This window comes from Peromyscus californicus, unplaced genomic scaffold (genome assembly GCF_007827085.1).
Source record: "Peromyscus californicus insignis strain IS unplaced genomic scaffold, ASM782708v3 Scaffold_12__1_contigs__length_115047231, whole genome shotgun sequence".
NCBI classification, from domain to species: Eukaryota; Metazoa; Chordata; class Mammalia; order Rodentia; family Cricetidae; genus Peromyscus; species Peromyscus californicus.
The window spans coordinates 76,132,452-76,159,644 of record NW_026294413.1 but is presented as its reverse complement, the minus strand read 5'-3'; the positions used below and the strand labels follow the sequence as shown (position 1 = coordinate 76,159,644).

The 27,193-nt window shown below is 47.9% G+C and overlaps 1 protein-coding gene and 1 long non-coding RNA gene across 7 annotated transcripts in view; one reads left to right on the top strand and one right to left on the bottom strand.

Annotated features, from left to right (window-relative positions):
- Samd4a (sterile alpha motif domain containing 4A) overlaps positions 1–15,224 on the top strand; it is a 250,240-nt gene extending 235,016 nt beyond the window's left edge. For all 6 annotated transcript variants that reach the window (XM_052733425.1, XM_052733423.1, XM_052733421.1 and 3 more), the window contains 2 exons: positions 5,628–5,711; positions 10,905–15,224. In XM_052733425.1, coding sequence (XP_052589385.1) covers positions 5,628–5,711; positions 10,905–10,933 — 113 coding nt within the window. In that variant the 3' untranslated portion in view covers positions 10,934–15,224. The remainder of the gene's footprint in view (positions 1–5,627; positions 5,712–10,904) is intronic.
- On the bottom strand, positions 14,634–26,369 carry LOC128107510 (uncharacterized). Its single transcript, XR_008217107.1, has 4 exons — positions 26,283–26,369; positions 21,456–21,536; positions 20,179–20,338; positions 14,634–16,407 (listed from the first exon to the last, which is right to left on the bottom strand). It is a non-coding gene; the product is annotated as an uncharacterized LOC128107510 (long non-coding RNA).
- Between the last annotated feature and the right edge of the window lie 824 nt (positions 26,370–27,193).

The following is a 27,193-nucleotide window of genomic DNA, read 5'->3' as shown; positions in this document are numbered from 1 at the left end:
AAATGTCTTCAAAGCATCCACTTCAAATCATGTCTCAAATCCTGAAAGCTACAACAGAGTCTAAACAAGTGTTGACTTTGTGAACTTCAGAATAATTGCCTTACAGTGGAAGACTATTCTGGAGACTCTGGAGCGGCCTCCAGGTGTGTATCGATGATCAATCACCTTGTTCAGTTCTACCAAGTGCTTCCCTGGACTGCACAGTAGGACCTCTTGGGGACTGCCCGTGGGCTTTCTGCTTTATTTCCACCTGGACCCATGTGTCAGTGTGTCTTGGTTCCATTGGGAAGACCAGCAAACCACCGCTGAGTCTGGCTGGCCACTGGAATGAGGAGGAGCACTTAGCAGGGCCTCCTGGAGTAAGCATGACAGAGACTGAGACACCCAAGGGGACTGGGGGGGCTCAACACACCTTGTGGCACCCAGCAAGAATGCCACGCTGTGCAGCAGTGGGGTACTTTCCCATCTGGAAATCAAACTCGGAAATTGCTGAGAGAATGACCCTTCCTTTTAGAAGTGGTTCCGCTTCTGTTGAACCAGGCTCGGTCACCCCTGGGCTTCAGTCAGAAGAAGATCTTAGGGCATACTCAGAGGCCATGAAGTTTTCTTATCCCCCAGGACGACCAAAAAGAAGGGGCAGAGAAGCCCAGAGCAGGATCCACAAGAAGAATCACAGGCAAGGTATACTTCACAAGCCTGCATTCTGGAAATGGCACTCTTCACTTGCACAGAACCACGTGCCAAGCACTCTTGGACCAGACAACTGTGTGTAAGATGGGTGAGACTGCACCCTTCAGCATTTCAGTGTGACGTCTGCCCTGTGCATCAAACCTCCCCGATGGTGTCCTGGCTCATGACTGGTGTCCTCCATCCTCAGAAGGCTGCACCCTTGGATGCGCAGCCCTCTGGGCTGTTGTCCTTCATTGCCTCCTCAGGGTGTGATGCCTTTGGAAAGAATGAGGACAGGAAGGATGTCACCAGTGCCCCGAGTCCGCTAGAGAGGTCAAAGGGGCTACTGTGCAGACACAGGCCAGAATAGGGACCATTTAAAGGATGTGGTAAACAGTTGTTCCCCACCTCCTAATAAACTTAGGCAAACAGCTTGGCTGGGGTTTAGAGACAGGAGGTAGGGGAATTGGTCAGTGACTCAACTCTAATCGCAGCCAAGAATGCAGCTGGGCAAATCCCCCTTCCCACCTCTGAGAGGCCACCCGGGCAAGATGGTCCTATACTAGATCATCTGATTCTGTAACTTTTCATAGATGTGTGAGTCCCAGAGAATGGCCTCAGCACACACACACACACACACACACACACACACACACACACACCCCTACCCCACCACCACCCCCAGCTAGCTGTAACTTTTCATAGATGTGTGGGTCCCAGAGAATGGCCTCAGCACACTCACACACACACACACACACACACACACACACACACACGCGCGCACACACACACCCCTACCCCACCACCACCCCCAGCGATGTCAGGTGCCACTTGTTACTCACGCTCTTCCACTGGCCACCAACATTTCCGTGTGGTCAGCCTTCCCACCCCACTAGCTCTCTATCCCCTTCCTGGGCTGTCTTTGCCTTGTCGCCTCCCTCCCCCTTTCTTCCTTGTTTATCTCATTGCAGCAGTCTGTAATCCAGTACTCCATCCCTTCGCGCCTTGCTACCCACACAAGTGAATGGAGAGCCCTTTGAGCCGGGTAGTAAACCAGACTTGGTGGGCGGCGGCCAGGTGGGTAGTGCAGGCTTCTTGGACTACCCAGCCCTTTGCATATTCTTAAGTCCCGATGTGATTGTACCTCACCAACGGTGCTATAAAATTGCATGTAACACTCAACCCAGCAGCTGCTTCTACCTGGGACAAGCTACCTGGGCTTTTGAAGTGGACTCCACAGTGGTCCCCTAGAAAAGATGGGTAGCAGCTTCTTTCAGAATCCCTTGACTCTGGGCTGAGATTATAGTGCTCTGGGCTTGCAGGACTTCTGAAAAGGCACAATTTAAATCGCAAGTTGTGGCTGGAGAGATAGCTTATTGGTTAAGAGCTCTTCTTGCTGCTCTTCCCATCACTCATATCAGGTGGCTCACAACCTCCTGTAACTTTAGCACCAGGGCATCTGGCGCCCTCTTCTGGCCTCCCTGGGCATCTGCAGACATGTGGCACACACTCATACAGACGTATACACAGTCACATAAATTTTTTAAAATAATAAATCTTTTTCAGTTTTGAGCCCACCTTAGCCCTGAACCTTTAACTTTCGGAATCCTCACCAAACCCTAGAATAGCCCAATGATGAGGGAAAGAAGAATTCCTGGTATGGGTTGAATATTCCTTATCCAGGGTGTTTAGGATCAGATGTGTTCAAATGTCAAGAGTTTTTCAAATTCTAGATTATTTGTATAAACTTTACCCATTTCTGAACGTCTGAAATGCACCCAAATCCAAAGTATTGGTAGTATCATGTCCACATGTAAAGGATTTGGATTTTGGCTTTTCATGTTACAACAGCTCAGAGCTGTGGTCCCAGATGAAGGAATGGACCTCCTGAAGATAATAACAGCAAGAAGGTTTCAGAAAGCCCTTGCTCTTGTCTTACTGAGCACTTGCCCCTGCCTTCTTATGAGTGACATAAGACCCACATATTAATGGCCAGCAACACTACCTGATTGTCCGTCCCTTAGAGCTAAATATAAGGAGAGCTCTACCCATGAGGGGCAGAGGAGGCACTCCTGAAGGGTGCTATCCAGGCAGAAGCTTTGATCTACCTTATCATCCTCTCTGATGTGTGTGGCAAGATGCCATCGGTCTGTTTTTATCAAATACACAATTATAAAGTCACATTGTTAACGTTCTCTGAAGCGTGAACATATGGGCTTCTCCAAGACTTGCAATATTTCAGTACCACTCTGAGCGGGGTGAGGATCGCAGCTCCCCAGAGTGTCAGCATGAAGAGCAGAGACAGAAAATGCAAGCAAACCAACTTCCCACCTAAAAGAGCAGCCACGATGACGGCTTGGAGATCCTGGAGCTGAGAGCCCTGTGTTTCTCAGCCTCCTTCCTGGAAACACGCAATCCCGGGCTTAGAAAATGGCATTTTGCTGCGTGTTGGCAAGAAATCCTGCAGCTGAGACTCTTCTCTCCAAATGTCGAGCGTCTTTATTTATCCAAATCTCTGCACAGTGTTTGTTTAAAGGGGAGCGCTAGAGAGTAAACGCACTCTTCCAGTGAGCATATGGATGGCTATAATTGCTGAAGTTTGTTTTTTTTTCCTTCCGTATTTGCTAACTAGCTATATATAAAATTCTGTTTCTATTTTATAGGTTTCACACCCCAAAGGCTGCTAATTTTTGCGTGCATATGATTTTCACATGAATGGATGAAAATACGAAAATACTCTTCCCCCTGGGATGGTCTACTTGCCCCAACCCTGCTCTTAGCAGCAAGCAACTCCTAGGCTCGGGAGAAACTCCTCCCATCCTTTTTCTGGCTCCCACCTTCCCTAGAAACCTCATGGGTCTCTATCCACTCAGGAGTTGGCCTAGTTGTCTCCCAAACCTCATGGATGCTGCAACTTGCCATAGAGAGGTCACTTTCTGCTGCTCGGTGCTTTCATATTGACCAGTTTTGCCAGCCTTCTCCGAGAATTTGAAATGATGGAAATGGCACCTGCCTCGGAATTAGCTGATGGAGGGGAATGCAAATGGCAAAAGAAGAGCTTTAAAATTATTCTATTTATTTATTTATTTATTTATTTATTTATTTATTTATTCATTCATTCATTCATTCATTCATTCATTTATTTATTTATTTATTTATTTATTTATTTATTTATTTATTTATTGGTTTTTCAAGACAGGGTTTCTCTGTGTAGCTTTGTGCCTTTCCTGGATCTTGCTCTGTAGACCAGGCTGGCCTTGAACTCACAATGATCTGCCTGCCTCTTTTAATGTATTATTGTGTGTGTGTGTGTGTTTATGTGTGGGTTCACATGGCGGAGAATGAGTGTGGAGGTTAGAGAAGTCCTTCCAGAGACTGAAACTCAGGGTGTCAGTTTTGCGCCGCACTGAGCCATCTCACCTACCAGAGGAAGGTGTTAATGCACAGCTCATTAGATAAAAACCAACGTTTTGGTCTAGCCAGTGGTTTCAACTTGCTTTCTCACCAAACCATCAACATTGGTCTCCTCAAACCATGGACTCTCGTAGGGAAAGGGCAAACAAACAGCCTGAACTTTGGCCCACTCCATCCTTTTCCCACATGCCAGGTGGAAGTAAATCCCAAGGAAAAGAACAGCCTCCCGAGGTCACGTAGAAAGGAGTGTTGGGACATCCCAGACACCTGGAACATACCCCGCTGTCAGCATATGCTCCAGGATTTCTTTTCTTCTCCTGTCCATAGGCTGTCATAGTTTTTAGCGGCTGGCAGCAGAGGAGAGCACTAGATGTTTTAGGAGAGTCAGATATAGACAGTCAAAGCACTGTCGCCATCTGCAAGATTCTTCTAGGTACTTAAAGGCATTCCAAGGTTCCACAGGAGGAGGGAGGAAGGGAGGCTGACACTGAGTCCCAGCCAGAAAGAGAAGAAGGCCCCTCAAGCTGCCTTCCATGGAGGAGAGGGGACCATAGTGCCTGAAAGATGGAGAACACCCCAATGGTGGAGGGTCATGGATTGTCTCCTTGCCATGGAGTAGGGCTCTCAGTTCCTCCAATCAATGTGCTTAGAGACAAGAGTGGCGAACAGTCTTGTCTGTGGCAGTCACCATGGCAGGCAGGAAGACGTGGCTCTTCTCCTAGCCCTATGCTTCCTACCTAGTCTGGATGGACTACCAGTCTTCTTGAGCCCCGTTGGGGACCGAGTTTGTTGGGCAATAAAGGAGCCGGCACAGCAGAAGCATCAACATAGTCCTTCACTGAAAAGGGGAATGTGCTGGGCTGGGGGTATGGTGCCTGCTCCTCACCGTGAACCGTGAAGCAGAATTTCATAGGCTGGGTTTCAGACTGGGTGACTGTTGCTAAGCCCTGCTCCAATGACGCCAGCCCTGAACTAGGAGGGGCAGATCTGTGAAACGTCCAGTGTTAATGATACAAAGAAAGAAAAGGAGGAAAAGTGTTAGGGGAAGGGACTTTCAAGAAGACAGTAGATCCTGAGCTACGGAGGCAGGGAAAGAGGGGGCCGGGAGAACATTTGTGGGCCAACACTGAGGCAGAGAAAACAGCAGTGAGGAGAGAGGCCTAGGGTAGAAGAGCGCTTGGGATAGACCAGAGGAAGAGGGAATCTTGTGAGGACAGGGATACAAGGAGGCCTTGCAGACCATTGCTGGGGTTGGCTCTTGCTTTTGTGGGAAAGCCATCACACGGTCCAAGCAAGAGTGATGGCCTGTGACTGTGACTTAGCTTATTTTTTAGTCATCAGTTTGCTTCTAGCTACCTAGGTCTACCATGGGCTCTGAATCTAACAGACCTCAGAGGTGGTCACTCTTCAACTGACCCTGAAGGTGCCCTTGAGTCCTCCTCGGGGAGGACACTAGACACTTATCCTGGAGCCAGGTGGCATCATGGGTACTTTCTCCCTGTCCCAGGACTCCCAGTAATCAATGTACCCCTTCCTTCCTGCAGAATTCCAGCTTCCTGTGACTGAACCTGACATCAACAACAGGCTGGAGTCCCTGTGCCTCAGTATGACGGAGCATGCCCTGGGAGGTCAGTGTGTCCTCCCCACACACCTGGGGCAGCTTGGGGGGGGGGCAGAAAATGAGATCTCACAGGATAGGAAGAGAGCAGCCTTGGGGTGCTGTGGAGTCCCTTCCAGGCACAGTCTTTATGCTCTGTTCTTTTTGTGGGAGATGAGTCAGGGAAGGCCAGAGAGACCCACACCATTCCCCCATCCCTGGAAGCTCTTCCCCTAAGCACACACTGGAACCCCACAGCAGTGGTCCCAGCCAAATGCAGGAGCTGGAGGCGTCAGACACGCAGAAGACATGGCTTCTAATGGGAACGTCTCCCACAGCGTTGGATATGTTCCCTCTCGGCACTGGATCCACCAGTCTGGGCCAAGCATATCCCAACATGCTCTAAAAATAGAATTTTCGAAACAAAGATCCCTGCTTGTTTTTATACCTCCCTGTTGCAAATGGCTTGCGTGACGCTGGAGCCCCAAGCTAGCTGAGGTGCCCTTTGCCACATGGCAGGCATGGGCTGGATACACTCACACATCTTAACTGGAGCCAGGACCATGCTCCCCACGTCAGATGCACCCTACTCTCATCAGTCTGGCCTGCCGCCTCATTATGCCCGTCCTGGGGGCTTCAGTGCCCTCCTGGGGCCCAAGCTCAGGGCATTTGTGGAGAATTGGTAGGAACAAAAGAGACAAGCTCCGTCTACCCTTCCAGCTACCCCTTCCTGTCCTCCTCTTCCTCCTGATAACCTCTGCCTCACAGAGAAGTTATCATGAGCCTCCTCCTCAACCGCCCTCTTCTCCTTTGGATGTACCTCTCTGCCCGGGTGATGGGCCACCTGAGATCTGGGCCATTGCCACACCTAGGGCCCAGCTGAGCATCCTCTGGCATCAGCTACTGCTCCTGAAAATTCTGTCCCCAGGTCCCTCCACCCCTGGCTTTTAGATGTTTCATCTCTGTAGGCCAAGGATTGTGTGAAAATATAATCTTATCCTGAAAACAAAACAGAAATCAAATCGTTCGTACAGAACAGAGTGAAGGACTGGAACTCCCCCGGCAGAGGGAGCTCGAGGGCCCTGGGGCTATCATGACATTGCAGGGCTTCTGACCAAACAGAAAAGATCCGGGGAGCCCAACTTGCAAACCGCTGCTCCGTCTCTCTGGTCACACTGATCCTGGATGTCTCACAGCACCTCTAGGAGCGGGCAGCAGCTCCTCTTCTCTCCTGTGCCGGCAGCCCCTTAATAAATAGTGGGAGACCACCCAAATAAGGATCAACAAACTGGGGTAGCCATTCAGTGGAATGAATCTCAGGCTTACCAGGGAAGAAGTGCCCGTAAACACGGCACGGACCAGCGTGAAAGCATCACTGGTCGGAAAGCTACAGCCCGGGGGTGCTGCTGCTCCTCCGTCTCCTGGCTGCCCTGGGAGCCTGGTGCAGCATTCCACACCAGAGAGTCAGCAAGGAACCCTGACCTTCCCCCACAGGGCCTGATGGACCTCGGATAACTGGCATTTTGGAAGCTCTTATCAAATGGTTAAGTGCTGCTATTATCCTTAGCAGTGAAAATGCCAAATACTCTTTATTCGGGGGAAGTTTTCATTGAACAGACTTTTTTTTTTTTTTTTGATAAGCCGGTTCTTCTACTTTCACAGAATACCTCTTGGAACTGATGGGTTTTCACTAATGTTTTCATCTTGTTAATCTCCTAAGCCTTTTTATTGCTGTGCTTTTTGGTTTTTGTTTTTCTCTCTCAATAATCCCCTCTTGTGGGTAGCCTCCTCCTAAGCAGTTTCAGGGGCAGAGGCTGCGAATCAAGTAGAGGGTGGCTTGGCCCAGTACCGGAGCACCATGGCCTCCAGCTCTGGACGAGTCTCTTTGGGCCAGGCCTTCCCAGGTGCCGGGGAAGATAACCTTGCTGGAGACATCATGCCAACAAATTAAATCATCTTATGGGAAGACAAATGGCAAGACGAAAGCACAGTTAATGTCCTCTGGGGCTGGGCAAACATCCCAGTGTGCAAAGCGTTTGCCATAAAAGCATTACGACCTGAGTTCAAATTCCTGGAATCCACGCAAAAAGCTACAGGTAGTAGCTTTAAAATGTGCCTGTAATTCCCGCACTAGGGAAGTGGAGACAGGTGGATCCCTGGCGTCTTCAAAATAGACAGTCTATCCAAAAAACGTGAGCTCTGGGTTCAGGAGAGACTCTTCCAAAAAAATAAGATGGAGAATAATGAAGATCCCTGATGTTGACCTCTGACCTTCCACACGCAGAGACACTTGCACTTATATATGTGTGCACATGCATACAGAGATGAGACATATTAAAAGGAAGGAAGGAAAAGAGAAAAGAAGTTTCTGTGCTGTGACTCAGGGGTGCAGGAGGAGGGCATCAAGTCGTCTGTATCCCAGATGACCATCCACTGTGCCAACTTTCAGGTGCCTCTGATGCCTCTGCGCTTCTCTGTTTCCTTGGCAACTGCGGCCCCCCTGGTGCTTTTCTCTAAGCCCTTTTCTCCTGACCTGCCTTCCGCATCCCTTCTTTCCCTGAGGCCCCTGCAAAAAACCCGAAAGGACAGCCAGGCGGGCGGTTAGGAGTCTTTCCTCAGGCTCTCTGTTTTGCCTACAGTGTGTGACCTGAGGTGTTCAGGAAAGATGAGCCTCCTCCAAGACTCTCATAGAAGGGCTCCAGGGGCTACGGGACATTGCACAGTCAGAGTCTGAGGCCCGTACTGAGAGAAGAGCACACAGCTCCTTCTCGGGGCTTCTTGAGTTCACACTCTCCCTCTTCCTTCTCCCCTTCTCAACCCACCCTTCCCTAAGCCTTACCAGCTCCACTGTCACAGATGCAGCGATCCCATGCAAATTGCTTTCTCAAGGCGCTAGGATGGCATAAGGATGGCATCTCTTGCAGTGGTAACTATAAAATCGATGGTGTTTGCTTGGGTGTGGCGCCCGCACCCCGCCCCCCCCCCCCGCGCCCCCCGAAGTTGTCAGGGTGCAGTTTTCACAACTGAAAATAGTAAGTCTGGCTTTCCTCGGAAGCTGTATCGTGTTGTTGAAATGCAATGTTAATGTGCCTTGGAGTTGAGCTAGTTGAGAGTTTCACACTCCCGGCTCCTCACTTTCACAACTATGAAGATTTAGCATTAATGTGTGGGCCAGAGAGCCAAGCAAGAGTGTGCTATACTTCTAGAGATGTCTTCAGACATCACACAACACAGTGATCTCTGCACACACTCCTGTTCTCCTAAGACTGTTGAGCCCTATACACAGGCTCAGGTTGACACCACAGAAGGTCAGTTATTGATCAGAAGTTCATGCCTATGGGTTAGCTGATGCTCCAACACCCCAAACTGGCAAGGACCACTGTCCCTTCTTAAAAATCTCTCTCTAAATTGGCATAACTTACATACATATGCTTGTCCATTCTTGCCTGTATACATGCACACGCACACACACAAGTACAAATAAAATTGGAGAAATCTAAATAAGATTAATGGATTATATCAAAGTCATTGTCTTCACTATAATGCCCCATTACACCTTTATAGATTGTCACCACTATGGGACCTGATGGGGTACCCATATGATCTTGCTAGACCATTTCTTACAAATGCATGTGAACCCATAATTATCTCAATAAAATTTTCAATTAAAAAAATCTCCAAGTTCCAGCTGGCAGAATTGCCAATATGACACTACCAGCAAGGAGGTCAGGAAACCCCTGCAGGGGACTCACTGCCTTTCATGTCTTTCAGGTCCCTAACTTTTCCTGGAACGCTCAGGCACTTCTATCTTGCCTCTGAGTCTTGCATAGTGACTAGAGATGTTCCCCCCACTGGGCCTAGCTGGCTGTAATGGGGACTGGACTAGCCACACTGGCTGGCCTCTAGAGCTCGCCAAAGCCAAGGAAGTATTCTATAGCTAGCCCGCTGTTGCCCTCATCCAGCAGTCACTGGACACCGTCTTTTCTACTCTGTGATGACCAATCCATGCTTCTCTCTGCCTGCTGTACGTAGCCCCATCGGCTCCAACATGCACCAGCACGGTATTTCTTCGCTGCTTCTCTGCCACCACCATCGCCCTTCATCAGACCACTTGCCAGAGAAGCCAATCTAAAGCAAGACTGCATTGTTCTGCTGTTTTTAGCTCCCCCTGTACCCATCCAAGGTCCTTCTCTGGGTGTGCAAGATGATTGGATCTGCTGCCGGGGACTGTGCTAGAGCCCTGGTGAAAACGGGCAAGACAGCTCTGCTGTCCAGTGCACACAGACCCTCTAGTCTCTGAAGCGCATGTCCCTCCCACAGACACACACCGTGCAGTATGACCGATCCTCTAACGTGTTAAGGAGGCTTGGGGAATTGCCGTCACAAGCTCCCAACTCTGTATGCACACGGCATCTGCCTTCGCTTTTCCAGCCTTTGCTCCTCTTCTTGCTGCTGAGAATTTGCATCAGCTATGTCCATCCATCCCCCTGATTGCCCAGCTGTGGGCAGGAACAGGTCTCTTTGTCTGTGGCCTTTCATCAAGGACTTTCCGTAAGAGGGAAAAGATTCCAAAGGACTGGGTGTGAGCGCCACAGTTGTATTTGCGTTTCTGTTAAAGCCCTTCCTGTCTTTCTAGGTCTGCTCTGACCACTTGGCCCCCCAAGCCCTCAGCCTACACCTAGAGTCCGCCACCAACCCCTCCATTTAATAACCCATCATTCCGCCTCTCTTGTTCCCTACCCTCTACCCATCATCCTTTCCTGCTTAACATACTCCTACCAGCACCTTCAGAAGTGGTTTTCTCTTTATGAAACCGCCCTTGACTTCCAAGGCTGACCTACACATTCCTCCCTCCATGTTCTGTCTTTCTGGAAACACACTGGTTAGAGCGATCATCACTCTGAGCATCACTGTTGATTTACATGCCAGTAATGTAAATTCTAAACTGTGAAAACTTGGGAGGTAAGGACAGATGCGTCTTGGCTCCCAGGCTCAGTATGGTTCCTGTTTAAAAAAAAAAGAAAGAAAGAAAGAAAGAAAAAGCTACTCTCCAGATGTTGGGTGGGTGGTTATGTCAGTAGGTGAGTGAGTGGGTGGGTGGGTGGGTGAGTGAAGGAAGACATCATCTCAGAGCCCAGGATGCTCAATGGGGCTGGCATTGCTGGCGGTGGGCTAACCCAGCACCGGTTTTGCTGATGTAGTCCTTTGTGGCTCCTTTTCACAGATGGGGTTGACCGGACCTCCACAATCTAGAAACTGAAGATGAGAGTGACCGCGCTGGCCGTGAAATCGACTGCTGCGGGTCCAGTGTCAGCCATCTTCAGGGTTGCATAGAATCTTCCAAGACACTTTGCAGCCTTTTCCCCCTGGTCCCTCGCCCATTTTGATTTTGTGAGAGCGTAGGTCATCCTTGTAAACATATCAGTAGACCTGGGGTTGGTTATGTTGTCATTTGTTTCTGTCATGGGATGGGACAGTATGCGGGGTGGGGAGGGGACGCTAGGGGAATGTGGGGCTGGGAGGGGGTGGAGGGATGCTAGTGGCTTCCTGGATGGAAATGGGGTGGGGAAGAGTATGGTTAGGTGAGAGATACAAGAGACACACAGGAGGGAGGTAGCAGCCCTGCCCTAGGGAACCTTCTCAGAAGCCTGGCTTCATAGTCAGGCCGCAGAAGACGGAGGATACAAGCAACCAGAGCAAGATGGCGGCTGGCCTGTTTGTGTCTCCCCCTGACTGGATTTCCCTGAGGCCCTGCGTGACACAGCCACGAGAGAGGGCCGTACAGCAGCAAGGGCAAGGGGACGAAATTCCCTCCAGCAAACTTTCAGATAAACTTTGATTTGTGTATTGTTTACATAAGAATTTTAAAGGGTACATAATGTGTAGCGTTTGGGTAGAACTCTTCATACTATGGTTTTTTGTAAAAGACTGATTATTGTTATGGATTCATTTTGTTTCATCTATTTTTATAATAGTAGCAGGGTTGTCTTTTAAAATGGCTGCCAAGCTCTGCTTCTCGGGAAGGTGGATGTAGTCCAGGAGACCTCGAGTTGCCTGCCGTCTTCCCACCACAAGGTGGGAGGAGTGTGTGGATGGATTTGGAGGGCGAGGATGTGGCCGTGACGCAGCTCTAGGCAAGGACACAAAGATGGTGGCACCATGTGATCAGTTACGGATTTGCTCATAGGTCACCCAGAGATGATGAACTTTGCAGCCTCTTTCTGGGCTGGATTTGCATCCCACCTGAGGCCTGTCTTGCTTCCCACCCTCCCCACAGGCTCCATCCTACCACCCCCGGTCTCACTCCACAGACAGGCAAGTGGGTACAAGTCCTTCTAGAGGTCTCCCACGCAGAGCATTTGCAATGGAGACTTCGCAGTAGCCTAAGCCTGGGAACTGTATCCCTTTCACTCCATCTCTGCTGAAGAAGAATGGTCCAGCAATAGTGACAGAGAGACAGACGAGTGCAGAGAGGCAGAGGCTCCATCATCCGAGGCGGGCAATGAACGCCGAAGCAGGAAAGGTTAAATTGGTGAGATAAATAGTGCCTCTATCCATGCCCGTGAGTCAGAGATTTGCTGTATTGTGGGATGGTTTATCCAGCCTTACATAGGAAAGGGAAAACACACATGTACCCAGTACACAATGAGAGATCAGCTGTGGCAGCATGGGTAATAGCTATTTCTTAAGGGCAACAAAGACAGTATTTCAGAATTTGATGCAATGGAGGATATTATAAGGAATCGAAAAGGAATTGTGCACCGCACTGGGAAGTTAGTTGTGTAAATGTGATGGTGTGAATGCTTACTTAGCCAGAGGCGTGATCTAGGAGATAATATATGACCTGTTTATTAAATGGGCAAGTCTGATGCCTCTCTAAAAAAAAAAAAAAGAAAGAAAGAAAAAAGGAAAAAAAAAGAAAACGTGATGTCTAAGTCAAAATTAAAGGGATTGGACCATGAAATGGTGGTACCTTGCCTATGGTTATTTTTTCAAGTTAATGAAGGGTATCCAGACTTTAAAGGCCTTAATAAAAATCCACACAACTTTGTTTGCCTGTCAAGATTATAAATGTAAACCCAGCCCAACCTTGGATGCTTGCAACAGAGATCTTGAAGTCCTTTGACAGTCCAAAAGGCCAAGAGCACTGTAAGCAGATAGACAGAGCTTTTAGTGATCACAGAAGGCTTGGATGCACTATTCTGTGCAGCCCATCACAACAACGGTAACAAAAGATTCAGTCCACCTCCTCGGGTGACCAGGTCTTGAAGATGCAAATTCATGTGCAGAAGGAGGCAGCATGTTTCGTTTATATATATTTATATATATAAATGTTTTTAACCAAGTGCCATTAACACTCATCCCTCATGTCCCTTTTCCAAACAAGTTCAATGTTGGGGAAGGAGCAGGGATGGAGGATCACATGTAAGTCAGAATAGGCCAAAATGTCGAAGGTCAAAGGTAAGGCCAGAGGGTCTGAGGATGTGTTTGGAGGATGCTGAGGAGGAACAGAGAGGAACAACAGGATTCCTCGTCTTGTAGGAAGGAAAGGTCGTCGGATCTGCCACATATCCATAAGGACAAGGCTACTCAGAAACCAGATTGTGAACAATCACATGAGCGTGAATCTTCGAAAAAGAAGACCATAAAGTATTTGCAAATCTGAATTTCTATTTATTCCTTCATTGAATATAGAAACAATGGCTATCTGATTATTAGAGATATTATTTTGGATATGTTACTTATTAACTCGCTATGGCTGGTAACCATGATAAAGTCTGTTATTAGTAACAACATAATTCTTTTTTTAAAAAAAAGAAAACAAAGGAAAGCTTATTTTTCATTGATTGTATAGATTTATCTACTTAGTTGTGGTTTGCTATGTTAATGTTTTCTTTTCTTTTTTAAGTTTTCTGATGATTTTAAGAGCCTCTCCCCACCTTGTTTGGAGTCCTGTGTTGACTGCAGGTATACAGCTCAATTTAAAACTCCTAAAGCAAAGGAATCTTATTTATAAAAAGAGTTGAACAGTTGCATGCCTGAGGCTGAGGTTAGACCTTTAGGGATAAGCTGCAGTGCCTTTTTTATATTTACCCACTGACACTCTCTCCCCCGCCCCCACCGCCATGCAGCTGTTTTATATAAACAGTAAAAGTTTGAAACTTTCAGAGTAAAATATATTTCACTGCATAGGTTCCCCCCACCCACCTCGCTCTGATTTAAGCAGCATGTCTCTGCACTGTCTGAGGCACAGTGCTGGTCTCCAGCATCATGGGTGATGTTTTATTGGTGCTTTTTACTCATAGTGTTTTCTTACCAGAAAACAGTAGGAAGAAACACACGAACTGTGTACAAGACACGAAACATTGCTGCTGCTGATGGTGTTTGGTTTGGTTTGGTTTGGTTTTCTCTTTCCCCGCCACGTGCTTTTGAGTTTCACTTTTGAAAACACAAATCCAGCAAGCAGAGTGGATGCTGCTGGGTCTGCCTGCCAAGGGCTGCTGTTTGCACCAAGCCCTCAGATCCTGGGTTGAACCGAGTGAAGATTCAAGGTCTTTTTCTGCATCCCAGGATGGGGGCTGCAGCTGAGCCCCACCCCCTCCCATTCTTCCAAGGCGACACTGAGGGAAACTAGATTTCCTCTTGAGGTGTCGCTGCCTGCCTTTTACAGAATGGGAGTCTTCTCCGGGTCTTTTGTTCTTCTGTGCCTCTCGTAGCTAGTGCTCATGTAAGGTTTGTAGATCTGTGCACCCCAGAGCCTGGGCTGAGGGCTGAGCTAGGGAGGAGAGGAAAGTGGGTTGCCTTTCCACTAGAGCCTGAGTCGGGGGAAGCACCCTGCCCAGGGTGCTCAAGTGTGCCTATTACAAACAGAACCTGCAGAAGGATAAATTGTACACGGAGCTGTGATAACACTAATGTTGGTTTTTCTGTTTTTTTTTTTTTCTTTTTTACAACTCATCAGAGATGTTTGCAAAATGACTTTTTTTTTTTTTAATTCCTTTATCTTGACTTAAAGGTGAATGTGTATCCCTCTGGGAGGAGCAAGGAGAAAGCAGGAATGTTAGTAATGGCCAACAGAAGACTTCCTCCCTTATGAATATATATACCCTCATGTATTTAGGCCTAACGTAAGCTGACCTTCAAAAGGCTTCCTTCGTTGCATGCCCTGTACAGGCATCTGTATTGTACATGCATGCCTTTCGTCCTGTTCTCCTGTATAAAGTTAGTGAACAAAGAAATATTTTTGCCTAGTTCATGTTGCCAAGCAATGCATATTTTTTAAATTTGTCATATATGGAAAGAGCATGTTTGTTACATGTAAAAGCTTTACTGATATACAGATATACTAATGTTTGAAGATGCTGTTCTTTGCAAGTGTACAGTTTTCAAATGTTGTTACCAGTGACAACACCCTTGTGGTCTAAACTTGCTACAATGTATTTATTATTCATTTCCTCCTACAGAATTAAGAATCATGGCTATATTTCATATGGTTATATTGAGAGTGAAGGGAAATGATTAATACAAGGTTTTGTAACACTGGTGTGTGTGTGTGTGTGTGTGTCTTTTTAATCCCCCTCTTTTTGTAAACACGATCAATTATTAAAAAACAAAAAAACAAGCTGGGTGCATGCCTTTAATCTCAGCACTCAGGAGGCAGAAGCAGGTGAATCTCTGTGAGTTTGAGACCAGCCTGGTCTACAGAGCAAGATCCAGAATAAGCACCAAAACTATATATATATATATATATATATATATATATATATATATATATATATATAAAGCCACCTCAGGTCTTAGGAATCAGCCCTCAATGAAGAACCAGATAAACTCTCACTGGTTAACTATTCTCAGCTGATTGCACCACATGATGTCCACCATTAGCCACATGCTCCTTTTGGAAATGGTCAGGGAAAGGGTTGGCAAATGTATGCAATTTGATCTCTGTGTGCCCAGAATAGCCAATAAATGCTTTGCCCAGAGTAAATGCAAACTACCTTTGCAGCTATGGTTCATAGCTTTACTCCCATTCTTGACTGCCTTAACACATTCCACACCTTTATCAGAGCACAAAGAAAGAGCCTCCTTGGAGTCTTGGGACTTCACCTGCACGTGGTCCGAGTCCCGTTCTAACACCTTCTAAAGCCAGTAGGATGACATCTGAGATATATATATATAAGTTCTCAGCATTCCATGGTTAAGTGTGTGACGGGGAGACAGGCTTGGGTTGAGGTCTGGCTTCAGCATTCTCTTAGCGCCGTGACCTAAGGCAAGGCTCTTAACCTCTCTATGCCTTGTGTTGGTGTTTTTGTTTGGGCCTATGATGATTCAACCTTTATGTCTTTATCTCTTTATGCCAAAGAGAAGTGAAAACAAAATATGAGATGGAGGTTAGTCCCACTTGTGACCCTGTAACCCCAAAGTTCTCTGAGGTAGCCTCACTTGGCACTAGGTCAGTGGTGTTTTAGGGTTTCTGTTGCTGTGACAAGACAGCATGACTGTGGCAACTCTAATAAAGGAAAACATTTAAATGGGGCTGGCTTACCATTTCGGAGGTTTAGTCCATTATCTTCATGGCAGGAAGCAAGGCAGCACGCAGGCAGACATGGTGCTGGAGAAGGAGCTGAGAGTTCTACATCTGGATTGTCAGGAAGCAGGAAGAGAGACACTGGGCCTGGCTAGAGCATCTGGAACCTCAAGGCCCACCCCCAGTGACACACTTCCTCCTAAAAGGACCAAGCAGATGCCATAACAGGCTATCAGTCTTCTCTCAGAGATTAGGCCTTAATTTCAGTTCCCTGAGACTTGAGCAAGCAGTTTCTGGGAGGGCCATAAACAAAAGACATAGTCCTTGCAGTAGCTCCCTTTCGGCACGTACTCTGACTGCTCAAGGTTCAGCCAGTTGTTTACTGTCTGGGACCCTCCACCAACTTAGAGCTACGTGCATGGGTCAATGTAAATATGCAAGGCCAGCCAGCCTTCATGGCAGCTCAAGGACAGAGCCTGGGCCACTGAGTCAGCCCCCACAGTGAGTACATGCTAGGCCAGCTCAAGGACAAAGCCTGGGATGTTTCCAGGCCTGCCCAAAAATGATAACTGTAACCCCCAACCAGTAAATTCAAAGGTTACACACCCTCATCCAATCATATGATGCCAAGGCTTGTACCACCCTGCTTGTGGATGGTACCCCTCACCCTGAGAGCTCAGGGCCGTCCTCCTCCTCCCACTGTGTCAGATGTTGGACGAGGACCAAGCCTGAGCTTGCTTGCTATCAATAAACCCCTGTGTGGTTTGCATCGGATATCGGCTCTGTGGTGGTCTTGCTCGGGGGGTCTCATGACGTGGCCACAACACTCCAACAAGGCCACACCTCCAATAATGCCACTTCCTAAGAGTCTATGGGGCCCATTTTCATTCAAACCACCACAAATGACTGACCACACAGTGACTCCCTTTCTCCAGGCTCAGCTGCTTAAGAGACATGAAAAATCTAAATCGGTGCTTGAAAACATGAAGAAATGCCCCCCTACACTATGAGACAAACTGAAATCCCTCATGAAGTTGAATCCTTATAACCCAAATGAGCTATAAGACAAAACACACTAGAGAATGTTGGCTCTCGCTTTTAAATATACAGAATGAAGAGAAAGGATTGGAGAACAGGGTGCTTCGTACCGCACCTAGAATGGGGTTGTGGTAGTTGGTCCTGACAAGCAAAGCTACAGCTCTCTACATCAGCCTCTGTGAGGGAACATTCAATCCTGGAGAAAGCTTCCGTAGAGAAGAAAGTTTCCAGGGCATCCCTCAGCCCTTGCACCAAAGGATGCCATTCGACCTTCAAAGGGGAATTGGGTCAGGGAGATGGCTCAGTGTATAAAGGAACTTGCCGCCAAATCTGAAAACCTGAGGTCGACCCAGGGAAACTATACGGTGGAAAGAGAGAACTGGTTCTGCAAAGTGTCTTCCAACCACCACACACACACACACACACACACACACACACACACACACACACACACACACACTAAAAGAAACTGGTGAGGAGTGATGGAGCACACCTTTAATCCCAGCATTCAGGAGGAAGAGGCAGATGGCTCTCTGGAGTTCAAGGCCAACCTGTCATACATAGTGAGCTCGAGACCAACCAGGGTTAAATAGACCAAAAAAGGAGAACAACTGGCATGTTTAAATCGTAGCTGTTGGGAGGAGGCCACAGGTAAGTTCAAGACTCTAGACCACAGGTGAGTTGTCAACTCCTAGCCCAGTGGACAGGGCTATGGGAGTCCACTCTCTTGTCCTACTGTCCATCACCACATCTATCACTCACAAGAAGAACACTCTTCTCCACAGACATTCCGGCACATTGGCATCCCACCACAGACCTGCAGAGAGTGTTTCACAGATGTTAAGGTTATTGCCAACTTCAAAAATCACCTGATAGACGTCTCTGGACATGCCTGTTCTGCCCTCTGTGGGTGGGACCATTCCCTAACTCAGATCTTGGATAGTGTAAGTAGAGGGAGCCGAGCAGCAACACACATACATTCTTGGCTCGCTGTTGTGATTATGGAAGCAGAAGTGATGTGACCAGCTCCCTGGAGCTGCCGCTCTGGAACCTCCATCGTGATGGACTGTAATCTCAAACTGAGTTAACCCTTTCTCCCCTGAGTTGCTTTTCCTGGGGTATTTTATCACAATGGGAAGGCTCACTAAGACATGAGACATGTGCAAGCAGCTCTGCTTTCTATTTCTGTCCTCTTATCTTGACACTAGACCTGCCCCCCACTTCCATGAGTGTTTCATCTTCTGAACCCTTAGCAGTAGCTCTGGGATCCCCTACTCCACTCTGTGCTTCTGTGAACAAACACATGGTTACTGGCTTTTTCCACTTAACATAATCCAACTCTTTTGTGAGGTACAATAAATATTAAACCCACACTGTCCCCCTGCTGTATTTTATGAGATCAAGCAGACAAATTATTCTATCCAATTCCAGTAAGGTCACCGTATTCTGCTTTGCTAGACTCTGAGGACAACCAACAGGAGATGAATGGTGGAGTTCTGGTACCAACAGAAGTCACTCTCAGGTCCCAGGGATACCTAGAACTTGGCCCAAGAATGATGACCAATTGGGCCATTAGTCACTTTAAAGCGGAGGACAAAATAGGGGGGAAACAGGAAGTGGGTGTGTGGGTGTGTCCTTACTGAAGCCAAAGTCTTTGGTAACAAGCCTGTCATTACAGCTCCGTTCCCAGGTCACCCTCCAAACTCTTCTTTCCACATTCCCATCCCTGGCTCCTGGCCCTGGTGGATTAAGAATGGAGGGTGATTTGTTTGTGTATTGTGTGTATGCGTATGAGCATGCATGTGTATGTTTGTGTGTCTTTGAAGTGGGAAATGTAGGCTAGGAAAACTGGGAGACAGGCATAGACAGGCTCTGCTTGAACAAATGATTCTTCAAGGTGTCCTCCGGGCTCCAGCCTGGCCAGTCGCTTCTTCTGGCCAGCCTTTCCCATGTGGCTTCTGTCCACAGACACTGACTCCTCTGTGTTTTTAACTCGGGAATTCCATGTCTAAGTATTTCCTCTGTGGAATATTTTAAACTCTTAAGTGGCTTCTACTTCAGCTCTTTAAAAAAACAGCCAGGAAGTATTTTGGCTACTTTATAAAGGTTGAACTTTATACGTAAAAATAAAAAGACTGTTTTGTGTTTATATTTGACTCAAAGAACATGTTTGGTTTTTTTTAATACTGCATTGCATTTGTTGTTTTTTGTTTGTTTGTTAGTTTGGGTTTTGTGATTGTTTGTTTTGTTTTTGCTTTTTGTTTTTTGTTTTGTTTTGAAATTTTACTGTTTTAAGTCCAATGCAGGACAAACAAAATCAGACTTTGGTGAGTGACATGGTCCCTCACCAGGGCTGGTGGGACTTCAAACAAACAGCCTCACTCCTGGAGGACCGCAGCTAGATCGAGTGTAATTCTGTTTATTTTGATGTCCTCAGGAGATATTTCCAGTGTGTATGTGTGTGTGTGTGTGTGTGTGTGTGTGTGTGTGTGTGTGTGTGTGTACACATGTACATGTACCATAAGACTCTTGCCGGGCTCAGTTAAGTGAGGTTGAACGAATCTACAAACCCTGACCTCAGATCTGTCCAGTCGAACCTTACCACGACATTTCTGTTGGGTTTACCCCCAATCTGATCAGTCCAAAGAGGTTTAACACTCATTTTTTTACATCTCCCCGAACTTCTCCTAACATTGGCCCGAGTCCTTGACTTGCAAGACAGAGTGTGCACACACATGTGGATGAGAGAATAAAGACACATTTTACTGAAAATTTCCCTCTACCCATTGCTAAATGCACCACGCCAACCCCAGGGTGGGGCACAGAGAGCCAACAGCCTTTTTTCCTCTCTCTACTCTGAGGCTGGGCCAGCCCATCTCCCAAGCAACCTTGCGTGGCTCTGCTAAGATCCAGAATCCAGGCTTTCATTCACCTGCAGTTCAGTCCAGTTTCTCCAGGTCTGCTTCCAAGCAGTCCATGTTCCACCTCCTCTTCAAAACACAAAGATTTCAGGGCGCAATGTTAGGTCTGGGCTTTGAAGTCTTCCCCGTACATACAACATCCTGAGAATGAGACGCTAACCAGCTAGACACCTGGAAAGAGAGAACACCAGCACCAAGGTCCTCTAGGACTCATAGGGAAGTTCAGAGTTACAGTGAGGTGGCCATATTACCCCACATGACAAAACCTGAGCTGGGAACACCCGCCGCCGCCGCCGCCGCCGCCGCCACTGCCACCACCACCACCACTACCACCGCCACCCCTACCCCGTTCCTTCAGTCTCAGCTTGAATGGTATGAGCCTAGGAAGGTGTCCATTAGAGGGCGAGGAAAATGGGGCTGCTACCCAGCTCCTCCCTAGTAGGATGTGATGGCCCTTACAGTCAGGATGGAGCCATGAACAGAGCTCTGCTCTGGTCTTCAGGGTCTCTAGAAAAGCCTCATTCACCACAGAGAGAAGCCTTCATTCCTTGTCACTTGGAAGAGAGTAACACCCCAAATACTAAGAGCAGGGACCATGGTTAAGGGATGGGACTGAGTTAGACCCTCCAGCTATGACCATCTCACAGGAACACCTATTTGGATGGATATTTGGGCACAAGCTCTCTTAGAAGAGTGAAGGAAACCAGATGAAAATGTACCAAGTCTGGATTTTGCATAAAATGAAGGAACAACACCTTGAAGAGGCAGGAAGGAATGAGGTGTCCCAATCATTCCTCCTCAAACCCCTGGCAATGGAACTTGGAGACTCCTCCCACCTGGGAAAGCAAGAAGAAGAAAATCCAGGCCTTGCCCTTGAAAGGCAGAGTCATAATCTGCCCAACCCTACAGACCCATGTTGTTAGCCAGGGAGCCCCAGGTCTGCCCCCACCACTACCCATCAATGTTGGGACAGAGGCAGACTCCACCTGCTTACCGACAGGTACAACAGAGAAATGAACATAGGACTCTGCCCTGGAACTCAGTGTCAGTGCGCTGTGAAACCCAGCACCTTACAGAACCCACACCAGGATTTGAAAAGCTAGGCAGAATTCCACAACACCTGAGCACAGGCCAGAGACTGTGACGAGGCACCTGAGCCACCCAGGCCCACATCCAGAAGGGGTCCTTTTTAGGCACTCACTGAAAAAGCACACCAAACATGAGTTTGTAACAAATCTGGTCTTGAGTGAGACAGTGAGAACACACCGGCCACAGACTTGGGACAAACCTGTACTTAAGGTTCCATCTGGCATCAAACAGCAGAAGTGACCACAGGCTCTGGAGAAAACCAGCATCCCGATTAAAGCTCCTGGAAAGAACGCCACAGGTGAGGCCAGATCGCGAAATCAGGAGTAAACAGAGCCCTCTGGTGTACAGAGAACATCGCACCCCAGCGAACGTCAAGGGGGGACCCTTTAACCCCAGCACTCTGGAGGCAGAGGCACGAGGAGCTCTGGTAGTCTGATGGCCAGCCTGGTCTAAATATTGAGTTCCAGGACAGCTGGGACTTCATACAGGTACCTTGTCCCCACCCCCACCCACCCACCCCCACCACCCACCCCAAAAAAAGAAATAAAGAAAAGAAAAAAGTCAAGGGAGCCGGGCGGTGGTGGCACACGCCTTTAATCCCAGCACTCGGGAGGCAGAGCCAGGTGGATCTCTGTGAGTTCGAGGCCAGCCTGGACTAACAAGTGAGTTCCAGGAAAGGCGCAAAGCTACACAGAGAAACCCTGTCTCGAAAAACAAAAAAAAAAAAAAAAGTCCAGGGAGGTGCTAGAGATGGTTCAGACCCAAGTTCAGTTCCCAGCACTTACATCAGGTGTTTCACAACCACTCCCAGCTCCAAGGGGTCCAACATCGATGGGCTTTGTGGGCACCTGCACACACACACACTCTCTCTCTCTCTCTCTCTCTCTCTCTCTCTCTCTCTCTCTCTCTCTCTCTCTCTCTCTCTCACACACACACACACACACACACACACACACACACACAATTAAAAATAAATATAAATATGCAGGGAAATGTAATCGTGGGTAAAATAAGATTCCAGAAACCAACCATAAAGCAATAATCCATGCAAATGCTTAAGGAGACCAAACAAACAGTTTTTAGAAAGCCCAGAGAAACAACTTGTGCCTTTGACCAGAGGAACCAGAGACTTGAAAATAACTGTAAAATAATTACATGGAAATCCCTGAGCAGGAAAGTTAAGAACCCAACAGAAGGCAACAATAACAATAAGTCAAATGAGAACCGACGGAGGAACAGACAGCCTTTCCGAGACCCACTGCTGGAAAAGAGAAACAATAAAGTGGAGGTACCGCAGAGGTGCCCGTCATTAAGAGGACTCGCTGCTCTTGCAGAAGACCGGCGCTCTGGGGGATCGGGCACCGTCTTCTGGGCACTTACACAACTTTCATACACAACCCACATGCGGACACAGACACATAAATAAAAATTAAAAAATATTTTTGTAAAAAGAAGAAAGATGAATAAAATGCATGCTGCCTATGAGGAACTCACTTCACCCCTGGGGACTGCACACATTGAAGGGGAGGTGTGAGAGAAGACATTCCACACAAATGGAATACTAAAAATGGTGCAAGTAGCCCTATTGTATCAGATAAATTAGACATTAAGTCAAAAGCATGAGAAGACACAGGGAAGGCCATCAATTAGTAATAAATGAGTAGATTTGGCAAGAGGAAATAGCACTGTAAATGTATGTGTGCCTAATAACCTAATATTAGACCTACATGTTAACACCTCTGAATGAAGGAATAAGTAATATCCAGTGACCCAGCATCCTACTTCCAGCATCATACAAGCCATACAGACAAAAACTCAACAAAAGAACAGCACAATTAAACTACATCCTAGACCAAATGGACCGCTCGGACATCCACAGACTATCCCATCCAATAGCTATCAAATACAAAATGGAACAAAAAACATGCTCTAGGACACATCACATGTTAATCCTCAAAACAAGCCTTGACAAATTTTAAAAACTTGAAATTATGCTACATCCTGAACATCCGATATATCAAGAAGAAATTAAAAATGAAATTTAAATGTTGCATGAAAACGGAAATACATCACAGAATGGGATCCGGCTTAAGAGCGAGGGTGATGTTAGGTGATGAGGAGGTATGGGACACGTGAGACACAAAAGAGGAAAGGAATGGGGGCGCATGAGTAGGAAACATGGGGAGCCACAAAGCATGCTTTGTTAAAAATGTCATTATGGTATCTAATATATTATATGCTGATTTTTTAAAAAAAAATTATAGTAAAAAGAAGGGGATTTGTAACAACAGTGCCTACATCAGAAATAGCAGATTTCAAATGAGTAATCCATCACTCAACCCCAAGGAACTAGAAAAACAGGAATAAAACTCAAGAGAAAAATCAGTGGACATTGGATTGACCTCCACTTTGCAGGTGGGAAAACCATCTCACAGCCACTAAGAAACTTGCTAAAGATCGTAGAAGCCACAGGTCCCAGATCCAGGTATGTCCGTCCCAAATTCTGCAGGAAACAACTATGGCAGGCTGTCTGAGGCTCTGGGAACCTCATAGGAGCACTGGGTACAATGAGTCTCCCAGGCCCCACTTTTCAATTGCCATCACAGCCAAAGACATCAGAACTCCGCAAGCTGCCTATCAAGGAGGCTTTTGGTCAAACGCAGCCCAAGGTGATGGAGGGAAGACATACAGCTGTGGGCTCCACCCAGCCGCTCCTAGGGCTTGCTGAACAATGTTTCCATTGCCCTGTACCCAGGGATGTTGGCTTAATTGTTCTGGAGCATGGCTCAAGGGGGTCAGGCATCAGGTGACCCTAATAAGCAGCAAATGTGAGAGAGTCAGGCCCCCTTTAGGGCAGCAGTTCTCAACCTGTGGGTCGTGACCCCTTTGGAGATTGAAGGATCTTTTCACAGGGGTTGCCTATCAGATATTTACATTATGATTCATAACCATAGCAAAATTACAGTTGTGAAGCAGCAATGGAAATAATTTTATGGCTGGAGGGGAGGCTGGAGGGGAACTGTATTTAAAGGTCTCAGCATTAGGAAGGTTGAGAACCTCTAGTCTAGGGGAAGCCGCTTCTCTTTACCGAAGTGGTCTGGGATGCAGTGTCTCTGTGGCCTCGATAGATGCAGAGGAACCACTTGGGGTTCTGTTTGAGAATGAAGAAGCAGCTCATGCCCCACACTACTCCAAGGCACCCTGCCTCCAGCATCCTCCAGGACACGCAGAATAAGCAGTGGGCTTCAGCACGTCCCCCTCTCAAGTTTCTCTTCCTGCTGACTTCCGATGGAGCTTGCAGCTCCCACGGCAAGGACTCTGTTTTATAGTCTGTGACTTTAATGAGCTCGGTGAACCTGTTGCCTGGGACACGTAGCGCACGCTACCTGGGTGATGCCTTAACTGGAATGCCCCAGTCCAGGTCCATACATCTGATTGAAGGCAGGTTCCTCTCCATCAGTGAATAATCCTGAAACGCCAGTGGCTTAAAAACCATAAAAGGTTTGTCTCGCTCCTTGGGCAACCTGTCCTTCCCACACCAGCTGCGAGCCGAGCTGTCAGAGCTGCCATCGGTGAGAGTATTGCCATTTGTTGTGGCAGGGGAAAGGAGGTTTTGCTTCTGCAGAAGTCAAATGTGGCTCTTCTGTTCACACTTCAACCTCCAAAATCTATTTGAGGCTATAACAAGCACTAGGGCACTTGGGAAATACAGCCCCATCCTGGCCAGGAAGGGTTGCCAGGCAGCATTGACGCCTGCCTCTCAAGAGAGGTACAGAATGGCTGAAAGGGCATGAGGGCCCAGGGATCCGTCTCACTGAGGCCCATCCCTGATAGTGTGGACATTGTCCTATTACAGAACAAACTGATTCTCTGCAAGCCTGAATGCCCTCGGGGCCTGGAGGAGTGTGCTGTGACATCTCTGGAGGAGGTGTGTCCTGGATAGCTGGGAACCTGACTCACCTGGACCATGGAGGGATACCACTATGACTGCCTCCATCCTCAACTCCGTAAGCTCTCACCAGCCCCTCCCTGGGCACCGATCTCCTTTATGGCGCCTCTCTAGCTGGCCTACAACCTGCACCTTACTGTGTTCAAAGACCCAGACAAGGGCCACGCACTGCCTGCAGGTGTGCCCTGAGAAGCTACTCCTGCTGTCAGGGCCCTTTGAGCTGCTCTGACTCAGTTTTCCCTTCAAAGGCCGGTTCATTGGAGAGTCTGCAGGAAGCCAGCAAGCCTGAGCCTTTGAGGACTCTCTGCAAAACTACATTGAAAGAAATGGGAGACCGCGCAGAAGTGCGGGCTGCTGCTTCTCACCATTCCCACCAGCTGTGTGGGGCATGACACAGCCTCAGCATAGACACCACACACACACACACACACACACACACACACACACACACACACACCACATCCTACTACACTACACATACCACACCACAGCACATCACACCACACACACTACCTACACCGTCACATCATATCCCACTACACCACACATACACAACGTCATACCTCACCATACTACAAACTCACACAACATACCCACCCCACCCCAAATACACATGCATCACAACATACCGTGCACTCTCACAACATCATACCTACCGTAGGATATCACACACACCACCACCACCACCACCACCCCACCACACCACACCACATCATATGCACATATACATATCATATGCACATATGCACATATACACAGCTCCTCCAGCTCCAGTTTGGGTAGGCTGTGCTCCTCCCACCCTGGTCCTGCTCCTGTGACTCATGGGCACCCAGGGGGAAAGAGATAGTACACTTGGCCTTAGATTCTTGGCAGGAGAGGCTCCACCCTGCCCAGAGGCCACCCAACCCCACCCCGACTCACAGACACTATCAAAATGGTTTGCTTTTCACATTTCTGTTAAACATTAATCCTGGGCCTGCCTTGCCCGCTTCAGAAGAGCCCTGGAAAGCAGATGCACGCTGTCTGTCTGTGTTGAAAGCTGGCTGCTTCCTCCTGTGGAATGGGGACTTCCCCTACCTGGGTACCTTGAAGGGGAGCTGTGAGTCTGCGCGAACTGGCTTCAAATCCCTCGCGTCCAATTTCCTTGCTCAGGCCCCAGCTCTGCTGCCTACGGCTGTGTATCTTTAGATGAATGACTCAGCCTTTCTCTACGCCAGCTTCTTCATGGGTGAAACAGAAGTACTGCACAGTGGAGTGGGTGCTCAGAGTTCGTGTATACAGGGTGCCTGGAACAGCAAGGATCCTGGATGTGTTTCTGAATGCAAGTGACACACGTTAGTCTCCGTGGTTGCAAACACCAAGAGCTATCTAGTCCACACATCGAAAGTCAGTGGCAAAAGACATGAGCTACAGACTCAGAACTTAGGGTCATTCCCGGCACCCTCCTCATCTGAGGAGCTCCCACAGAGGCCAGGAGACTGTGTCTTCCCTCAGAACTCACAACTATTGCTGTAGCTCCTACTTGCAGGTTAGATCTGAAACCCAGGAGCCGTGAGCTAACTCCCTTGATACCGTCACGCTGGAGCTGCTAATGGGAGTTCCGTAGCCCACCACCACCACCACCCTGTGTCTGCTAGAGCGTGCTGAGTGCCAGGGCTGGTGGGGGCTGGAGGAACACCGTCCTACAGAAAGAGAATTGGAGAGAGGCAAGCCTGAACACGGGATTCTCTCAGGGAGTCCTTCCTTGTCCTGCCCGTGGAGAAATAGTTAGGTGGCATCAGGAATGTGTGGTGGGATGGAGAAACAGCATCAGCTAGAGACAGCAGTCCAGGGTAAGAGGGTAATGCTGAGTGTGTGTGTGTGTGTGTGTGTGTGTGTGTGTGTGTGTGTGTGTGTGCTAGGATTTACCATATAAACAAGAGGTGATCCAGCCCCTCACCCTGATGAACACACATGCCTACTCCCCATCCATTCCCATGGTTGCTATA